The 10569-nt window shown below is 36.3% G+C and overlaps 1 protein-coding gene and 1 pseudogene across 2 annotated transcripts; one reads left to right on the top strand and one right to left on the bottom strand.

The window, feature by feature from the left end:
• The first annotated feature begins 896 nt into the window (after positions 1 to 896).
• Positions 897 to 3605, top strand: LOC145575745 (alpha-1,3-arabinosyltransferase XAT2-like; annotated as a pseudogene). Its single transcript, XR_014098274.1, has 4 exons — positions 897 to 1020; positions 1196 to 1285; positions 1865 to 2393; positions 2918 to 3605. The product of XR_014098274.1 is annotated as an alpha-1,3-arabinosyltransferase XAT2-like (transcript).
• Positions 3606 to 7653: 4048 nt separating this feature from the next.
• Positions 7654 to 8145, bottom strand: LOC145575743 (uncharacterized). The gene has a single exon (XM_081633554.1). It carries the CDS (start codon positions 8143 to 8145, stop codon positions 7654 to 7656), a length of 492 nt encoding a protein of 163 aa, XP_081489680.1.
• Positions 8146 to 10569: the final 2424 nt, after the last annotated feature.

Raw genomic sequence — 10569 nt, 5'->3', positions numbered from 1 at the left:
TAACTTATAGTTGAAGCCCAAGAATATGTTTTATACTCTATCACAAACAAGAGAATTTTTGAATCTCTTTCCTTTTATCCCTATCCTCCTCTTTCTATCCCTCCAAACAAACACCTTAGAGCATTAGGTTATTATTTTATTAATCTTATTATAGTAGAGGACTCTAATAAGTAATAACACTAGTTGCCTTGTTGGTAATAGATTGCGTTAAAATGGTATGAACAAAATAGTTTATTGTTATCTGCAAAGATTAGGACTTGTTGGTAATTTAATCTTGCCAATAACTCCAACACAAGGCAAATACAATCATTTTATTTAGCTAAGCTATGTACTTAAAGTACATCGTATGCGAAAAATAAAGTTAAACTTATAATTTTAACATACATACAAACTACATCATCGTAAACTTTCAAAATATACATTCAAATGAGTCTAAAAAAATATTTCTTTCATTACTTAAAAGCTTATTGATTCGTGACACTCAAATCATATATCACGGATAATTTAGAATTTATAACAAGAAATATATATGTAAGAGATGTATAGATCGAGCATATGATATAAAATCCATATTTTAGATTTAGTTTGTCAGTATAGTGACTTAGTGAGTAGTAAATGGCATTTAAAATTTGCCAATCTTCCATATTTTACGCTAACATCACCATAGTTTAGGGCAATCGTTCATTGACTAAACTTAGAGTCTAAGAATTGTACATTATAAAAATATGGACAAACAATCAAAGATTCAGAGTTATGCACGAGATTATTAATGCTACAAACATTTAATTAATGGATTTGATCTAGCATCGATCCAAACAACATATTAATCTCAACTTAGAGTTTCATTAGACGACACTAACTAAGATTCAAAGTTAAGGTCCATATAATTAATAACTATGGAGAAATTGGTTACAAGAAGATGCCTAATAATCTTATTAACGGCTGTTTCTATATTTTTCATCTTTTTTCTTCAACAATCGTTTCCACCTAGGAGTTCTTCCGTAAAGTTTGATTATTCGAGTAAGTGATAGTTCTGCGCCCTCTGTTCTTTTTTGTTCTATTTATGTTTTTTAGCAAGATGCAGCTTTCTTAAAAAAATCTGTTCATATACATAGTTGTTGTTGTTCGGATTGATGTTAATATTGACTTTGATGAAGCAAATAATAAAATGTGGATTGTAATTTTGTAAATGAAGGGAAGCATCAAGTATGGAACAAGAAGGAAGATGGCACTCCTATGGATAGAAAAGAAGGCATGGAGATCCAATTAAGAAGATTAGTACGAGGTACAGACTACAAAATTCCCTTTTTGACGTATACGGTGTATTTTAATTTTGAAGTAATCATACATTTATACGTATAATTTACTGTTTAAGCTCTATTCTATTATACTTGTAACAATTAATTATTATGCAATCAATAGCTTGGATCAATAAAATTAAAATCAGTTTTTGATCATATATAGTAACAATCAATTCAGTTCAACATCAATCAATTCAAGAGAATTAGGTATCTTTACAATTAAACTTGTGTATAATGTTGCACATTATTGATTGATCATTATTATTACCTATGAATTAAGATATTAATGCAGTGTCACTTGTTTAATACATGTTGCAACTAGTAATGTTATACATATTTATATTTTTCGTGTTTAGGGAGTCATATTGGATGAAACCGGTAAAAAAGTTCTAATCAATTGGGTTATCCATCACTTTCAGCAATATTATATATGTGTCCATTGAACTCGCTGAGTTTTTTTATAATATGTGTACATAACCTTATGGGCAGTCGAACACTCAGGTGAAATATAGGGAGTATTAATCTAACACCGAATTGACTTTTCAAATGTGTAATAAAACCAGGGACAGATCTAGCTCAACTAGATGCTACCGGTATTTCATGCCTCTATGAATTCCACTTTGAACAATGCATCATCAACAAACAAGTGATTATACCAACCAACCAACCCTTAGTTGTGTACGTACCGTCCGATCAACCATCAGAGAAACGAACGGTTCAGCCATACGCAAGAAGGGAAGATCCGACGGCCATGAAAGAAGTCACACCAATACAAATACTTCATGGGACTAATATAACACAAAGAAAAAATGCATCTTCATATTGTGAGGTTACACATCAAGTTCCAGCAATAATATTCTCAACTGGTGGATTTATAGGAAATGTATTTCATGAGATTAATGAGATTATAATCCCATTATTTCTCACTTCTCGGCATTTTAATTCTCAAGTGCAATTTATAATTACGGATTATGCAGATTGGTGGGTTTTTAAGTATAAGGAGGTTTTGAAGGAGTTGTCATCTTTTGAAGTTATAAATGGTGATGAAGATGGAAGAGTTCATTGCTTTCTAGCTGCTGTTTTTGGTCTCAGGTATATAATTAACACTTGTAAAATGAAGTGTGTCGGGTTACTTGTCTAGCAGTTAGGCAACTACAATTATATAAATATAGAATGTGAATATATTGTATATCATGCATGCTCTTACATTCATTTTGTTCATAGCCAAATGTTAACTCTTATTTGGTTGATTAATGGCATGTTGGTAAATTTGTCTACTATTAGTTGCCTAACTCATTCAGCATTAAACTTTTGAAAAACTTTCTATTCAAGGCATTGATGCTCAGCATGATTACACTAAAATGACATTTTTTTTTTCTCACCAATTTCAATTTTTATGCATGTATTGTTATATTCATTTCATTTTAGTGTTTTGTAGCCTCGTAGCTAACTATGTTGAGAATATTGTTTAACTAGTCGTATCTTAAAATATTCTTGATTCACATGTTGATATCGCTCCAAAACAAATCAAGATTCAAACAAATTGTTTATTTGATGAATCTTATTGTAACATGAGATTAGATGTTCAACTAAATATGTTTATATTTTTATTATAGGTACCATGATAATCTAGCACTAAACAGCTCAGAAATTCCAGGAGACTATACAATGGCAGAATTCAGGCAATTCCTTGGGAAATCATACAACTTGACCATGAAAGGCCCAATAAAGCCCAACAAGAAGCCCAAAGTACTCTTCATATCTCGCAAAGAAACAAGAGTACTTCTTAACGAAGATGAAATGGTTAAAATGATGGTAAGTTTGGGCTTTGAAATTTATAGAGCCAAGGCCCATGAAATGTTGTATTTGGACAAGTTTGCAGAAGTTGTGAATTCATGTGACATCATATTGGGGGCCCATGGTGCTGGCCTTACAAATGAGGTGTTTCTTCGTGATGGGGCTGTTGTAGTCCAAATTGTACCATTGGCTCTTAATTGGGCCTCCGATATATATTATGGTAACCCGGCCCATATTATGGGGCTGAAGTATATGGATTATAAGATTGTAGCTAAAGAGAGCTCTTTGTATGACGTGTATGGCGCAGATGATCCCATTGTTTCTGATCCATTGGTTGTGTTTGAGCAAGGGTATAGGTCTGCTAGGTCATTGTATATTGATGGACAAAATGTCACCATTGATATTGCAAGATTTAAAGGTACTCTCAAAGAAGCTTTAAAGTTTTTGGGATACTAAAATATTGATTTATTATCCGTAAGAGGGTATATGAGTGATTTGGAAATGTAAATACTACTCTCATTATTTGAACTTATATATCACATCTGAAAGAATATGTGGAATATTCCATGACTCATTTCATTAATCAAGCTCGGCAAACCTAACAATAGGCATAACTATAGGCATATATTTAGGAACTAAATATATCCTTTGACTAGAGAATATAATATACAAAATATATACATATTTAACACACCCCCGCAGTCGAAACGGTAGGCTTACGGACGCAGAGACTGTCCCTAAAATCCTCAAATAATACAAGGGGAAGCCCTTTAGTGAAGACGTCCGCAATCTGATGACGGGAAGGAACATGATGCACACGAACTTCACCACGTGCAACCTTCTCCCGAACAAAATGGATATCCATCTCTATATGTTTTGTACGCCGGTGTTGCACTGGATTACCCGATAAATAAACTGCACTGACATTGTCACAATAAACAAGAGTAGCCTTTTTAATCGGACAATGTAATTCTAGTAATAAATTCCGAAGCCAGCAAGATTCGGAGACAACATTAGCAAACCCACGGTACACCGCCTCGGCACTCGACTTAGACAATGTGGGTTGCCGTTTGGATGACCAAGATATCAAATTATCACCGAAGAATACACAATAACCCGAGGTCGAACGACGGGTATTCGGACATCCACCCCAATCTCCATCAGTATAAGAGACTAGAGAGGAAAAAGAGGACGGAAACAAGTGGAGGCCGTACTCCAAAGTACCCTGAATGTAGCGAATAATACGCTTAAGAGTCGAAAAATGATCCACCCGGGGATCATGCATATGTAGACAAACCTGCTGTACGGCATAAGAAATGTCTGGTCGAGTAAAAGTGAGGTATTGGAGTGCCCCTGCAAGACTCCGATAGAGAGTAGGATCATCAAATTTAGCACCAGAAGTAGCACTAACCTTTGATTTTGTATCAACCGGTGTAGAAGATGGTTTACAAGTAGACATCCCTGCTCATTCAATTATCTCCGCAGCATATTTTCTTTGAGAAAGAAACATACCCCCCTCTATACGGGTCACAACAATACCCAGAAAATAATTTAAAGGACTGAGATCCTTCATAGCAAACTCAGAGCTAAGCATAGCCATAATAGAACACCGGAGATCATCAGAAGAAGCAGTAAGAATGATGTCATCAACATAGAGTAAAATGTATGCCATGGCAGACCCCTTACGATAAATAAACAAAGAATTATCCATTGTGCTGTTAGTAAATCCAATAGATAAAACATAATCAGCAAAACGCTTATACCAAGCCCTGGGAGCCTGCTTAAGCCCATATAAAGACTTACGTAAGAGGCACACATAATCTGGATGATCACGATCCCTGTAACCCAAGGGTTGATGCATATACACAGTTTCCTGCAGCTCACCATGAAGAAAGGCATTTTTGACGTCCAATTGATGTATTGGCCATGCCTTTGATAAAGATAATCTAAGAACAGTGTGGATTGTAGCCGGCTTCACCACTGGGCTAAAAGTCTCACCACAATCAATGCCAACCTGTTGAGTTTTTCCATCACCTACAAGACGGGCTTTATGCCGCTCAAAATCACCATTAGACTTAACCTTGTGAGTAAAAATCCACATAGACCGTATCACATTCACATTAGGAGGACGGGGCACTAACTCCCACGTCTTATTTTTAATGAGAGCACTATATTCATCATCCATGGCCATTTTCCAATTTGGGTCACGCAAAGCCGCAATTGGATTACGGGGAAAAGGAGACTTGCGGACCTTGGTATGCATGGCATATTCTCTGTTGGGTTTAAATATGCCATGCTGGCTACGGGTCACCATAGTGGGCTGCTGGGAATGTGTTTGGGCCGTGGGTGGATTTGGGTCAGTGGGAGGAGTAGGTGATGAGGAAGTGGGTTGAGATTGAGGAGAGGCAGGAGTAGTAGTCTGTGGGCCAGGAGAACACGGGTCAACCATTTGGACTGGTGACCATGCTGGGCTCGGGGAGAGAGGAACAAGAGAGTTGGGCTCCATCTGCGGACTGGGCCGTGGGGAGATAGGCACATTTGTGGGCTGATCAACACCAAGATGTGGCTGGGCAGGAGGATCAGACTGATGCAAATGATGAATTAATAATGGGGATAATCCATCATCAAGGAAATCATAGGTATGAGTCTGTGGAGTATGAAGTTTTGCAATAGGAAACACACTTTCATCAAATAATACATGACGACAAATGATGATTTTACGCGAGGACAAGTCATAACATTTATAGCCCCGATGATTGGTTGGGTATCCCAAAAACACACAAGGAGTAGATCTCGGTTCCAACTTATGAATAGTAGTGGAAGGAAATAAGGGATAACACAAACACCCAAACACCCTAAGATGAGAATACGAAGGTGTCCTTTGATATAAAACTTCTAGAGGAGACTTTTTACCCAATAATTTACTCGGAAGAATATTAAGGAGATATGTTACCATTTGGAGAGCATGATGCCAAAAATAAGGGGGGAGCGAGGCATGAGCTAGAAGAGTTCTAGTCATATTATTAATAGACCGAAATTTTCCTTTCGGCCTTCCCATTTTGAGAAGAAGTATGAGGGCAAGAAAGACGGAAAGACAAGCCATGAGTTTTACAAAAATCCCAAAATGGACCATTATCAAATTCCCTACCATTGTCACATTGGATGGTTTTGATGTTTCGTTCGAATTGGGTAAGAATATGAGCCTTAAAAACTAAGAATGTGTCATATACTTCTGATTTCCGGGCTAAGGGAAAAGTCCATAAATAATTCGAAAAATCATCCAAAACATATAATATTTATGGCCATTAGAACTCAAAAGAGGAGATGTCCAAAGATCACTATGCAAAATATCAAATGGCATCATAGTAGTAGAAATAGAAGAAACAAATGGCAATTTAATATGTTTTCCGAGGACACAAGCACCACAAAGACTTGTACTAGAAAGTCTAGTACAATAAATTCATTTATTATTCCTAAGCACATCTAAAACAAGAATTCCTGGATGACCAGTCGATCATGCCAAAGCTTAGGAGAAATAGCAGCAAAGGTAGAGGGAGATTCTTGATTGTTGTAAGAGGAGGTAATAGGATAAAGATCGCCCCGACTCTCACACCTCATGATTGGCTTCCCCGTCCGAAAATCCTTCACAGAAAAACCAAAAGGATCAAACTCAACTGACACAGAATTAACGGAAGTAAACTTTCTAACAGAAATGAGATTCTTAATGAGTTTAGGAGCATGTAGGACATTTTTAAGGGAGAGGGGTGGGTTTGGAGATGGTAGATTAGTGTGACCATAGCCATGAATCGGGATAGTATGACCACTACCAACAACAATGCCATTCTTAGGATGAGTGCTCAAATTAAAATAAGACGAGAAATTACCAGATGAAGAAGTCATATGAGATGTCGCACCGGTGTCCATGTACCAAGCCGGGTCGGGTTGGTTGAGAGTCATGGTGTGCATGGCAGCTTCAATGTCTGTTAGAGTGTACGCGGGCTGCCCGTGAGTAGAGCCTGCTGCATAGGCCTGCTGAGAATGTTTTTGCGGCCTTGGACCCAAAATAGAGCCTGCCCAGTGCTGTTGAGATGATGGTCTGGCCCATCCTTGTGTTGGGTAAGGACAAGGAGGGACAGGCCAGCCATTCCACCCCCATGGATACGGCCCATCAGGCTGCTGCCAATATGAAGGAGGAGCGGCTGACTGTTGTTGTTGCTGTCCGGGATTACGGCCACCATTGTTCTGCTGACGACCACCCTTGCCACTGGAACCACCGGTGTTGCGCGCGGCCGCCGCTGTTGCCGGAGTTCTGTCGGCGACCGGATTGTTTCCCCTTATTTTTCCCACCCGAATTATTGTCCGAAAAATTCGGGCGATCATCAATAGAGGAAGCCAACATCACATAATCAGGGGCTGCCTCCTTAGCCAACCCGGCCTCTTCGAGAGTGAGCATAGACCGGGCCTTGTAAAATGGAGGAAGGGGATCGCTTTGACAGATGAGCGTACCCACACTACTGTACTTCTTCGAAAGACCACTCACCAAACGCAATACCATTCAGCTATCTGAAACCGGAGCCCCAACATTTTTAAGTTGATCCGCAAGGGATTTGATACGCTGACAATACTCAGAGACACTAGGATAATCCTCCATGGTCGTAGTTGAGAATTCTTGTTCAAGGGCAACGGCACGAGAATTTTGATTGTCTTGAAATATATCACGCAATCTATTCCAAGCCTCCATAGCCGTAGAGTCGGGCTCAATAATGGTTTGCACCAAGTCATTCGAAATAGTTGAATAGATACACGAGAGGACTGTGGCATCTAAAGTAGACCATAATTCCTTCTCTTCGTCGGAAGAAGGAACCTTTTCCTTACCCTTGGTAGGGGGGATGATATGGTCAAGGACCTTATGAGATCGTGCGTGAATCTTGAATAATTCCGCCCACGTGGAATATTGGACATTCGCCATTTCAAGAGTAATGGGTATGTTAGCCTTAATATTAGGCACAACAAGTGCAGGATGAACAAAAGATTTTGTTTCCACCATGGTAGAAAACAGAGGTAGGAAGCAGAGTAGAAGAAAGAAAGAAGAGGATAGCGTGGACGGAAGAGATGACGAAGCTAGGGCAGCGGAAGAGAAAACCCTAGGCAATCTGATACCATGAAAGAATATGTGGAATATTCCTTGACTCATTTCATTAATTAAGCTCGGTTATATACAAATTACAAACCTAACAATAGGCATAACTATAGGCATATATTTAGGAACTAAATATATCCTTTGACTAGAGAATATAATATACAAAATATATACATATTTAACAACATCGTCTCAGTTTCTCATTAGTTCAGATTTGTAACATAGATATACTAAACATTTTCTATTATAGCCGTTCTATTCCATTATCATCGTCATTCAATTCATCAACTTTATCATCTTTTATTACTCAGCTTTAGTAAGGGTAAATTATAAATCATAAATCATTTTGTTTATACAAGTATTAATATTTGTAGTTACATTACACAAATGCCTAAAACAATGCTAAAGACCTAAAGGGATTTTGGTGCAACACAATTAAAGGAGACATTGGTGGCAATTGGCAAAGACCTTGAAAGAAATTATGATTATTAGCCTAATCAGTAATCATCAACAAAGTATAATGGACAAGATTTGACCGTAATTGTTGAACATTGTACTTTAAATTAAAGGGAAAAAAGAAAGGAAAAAGCTACACATTTTCAGCAATTTAAGGCGGCATATCTCAAGAGAAAGTGAATGAACATGTTTAGCATTTATTTGGATACCTCAACTATTGTAACAAAGTTCGAGCGAACTTACGTAAATCTGCAATTATCCATTATTCAGATTTGTGGCTGGCGGATACCTCACCTATTGCAACAAATTTGAGTAAACCTATGTAACTTTGCAATTCTGCATTATTCAAATTTGTGTCTCGAAATAAAAATAAGTCGAATAGAACAATAAAGTTTTACACCAAACTTACACGTATTAGTAAGATCATACCACGTTTTAATAGACTATTTTTCAATTCTTAAAGTAGTCATTTTTCTAAATAAAACGTTATAGTAGTTGTTACTACTACACAAAGATAAAAACATGAAAATGTACAATATGCATTAAGACGAATTTGATATGGTAAGTTATCAAATACTTATAAATTTTAAAATTTAATCACATAAACAATAAGGGGAAGAAACGTTCATAGAAAAAAAAAAAAGGAAATACTAAGTAGTACTAAAAAATTCGAAACTTCTACTTAAGTTGCAATAGCTCCCTCTTAACCAGTTTATAATGTATTGGCGGACGCGTACGAGTTTTACCGGCTATAGGTCAATATTTGGTCTCCTCATCCAACATTCCTACGGCAATAAAAAGTCTCTAAGATTTGATCAAGACTTAGCTTTCAAGTTAGACTGAATGACGACAATTTCGACAGCAAATGGAAAACTAATATTATTAGACATATCTGTTTAAGAAGGTGACATATCAAAGGAGATAACTAACAAACAAAATCCAACTATTAAAAGATCGAGAAACCGATTCGGGAATATATAAAACAGCAAACAAAAATTCCAAATCAATAATGTTTTTTTGCAATGCTATTTGTAGCCCCACTTTATTGGATAAAATATTGTAAATTATTTGATGTTAGATGAGCCATACAAAAAATTATGTACCATATTACGCAAAGAAATCAATTGAGTATAAACAAATCAATTTTTATTTTATTTTATTTATTTATTTGTAGCCTATTACTATAGTATTTATATATGCTATAAGTAACATTAATAGTAAATCAAATCATTGTAGTTGCTAAAACTAAGTTTTCAATAGATAAAACATTAAAAATCAATTGTGGTTATGAGTATCAAAAATATAATAATACTATACTCGTATTTGGCAGCCCTAATTGAAATGTAGCTAAAATAAATAATTTAATCAAAATTAGAAATTAGTAGAAAAACAAAGATAGGGTATCTGATTAATGATGAGTTATTTGGTGTAAATTATTTAGTTATTTAATTAAAGAAAGACTAACTGAATAAGGCGTCTCTCATCAAAAAAAAAAAAAGCGTCAATAATTCAACATCTTAACTTTATTAAAAATGGGTCGTCAAATAAAGTTTCCATGCAAATTAATGAGAAACATTTGTGTAAAACCGTCTTACTATCATAAGTCCACTTTTATTAGCACAACAAGTTTGCAAGCACATGACACTATCTTAGTTTTCTCTTCGTTAGTCCTAAACCTATAAGGTGTTCCTATTGATAATAAGACGATCTTATTTAAAATTTGTACATATTTCTTATATGTTAATATAAATTTTTTTTTGAGATGTAATTCTTAAGGACAGTGGACAAAGGACTCGAGATGTAATTCTTAAGGACGGTGGACAAAGGATTCGAGATATAATTCTTGAGGACAGTGGGCAAAGCTAGGTTCTCTTC

This window comes from Chenopodium album, chromosome 13 (assembly GCF_948465745.1).
Source record: "Chenopodium album chromosome 13, dcCheAlbu1.1, whole genome shotgun sequence".
Classification (NCBI taxonomy): domain Eukaryota; kingdom Viridiplantae; phylum Streptophyta; class Magnoliopsida; order Caryophyllales; family Amaranthaceae; genus Chenopodium; species Chenopodium album.
The sequence above is the reverse complement of the archived record's forward strand: the minus strand, read 5'-3'. Positions and strand labels throughout refer to the sequence as shown.

Bases quoted from the DNA above. Each gene is read 5' to 3' on its own strand.
- LOC145575743 (XM_081633554.1), bottom strand. From the start codon at position 8,145: ATGGTGGAAACAAAATCTTTTGTTCATCCTGCACTTGTTGTGCCTAAT.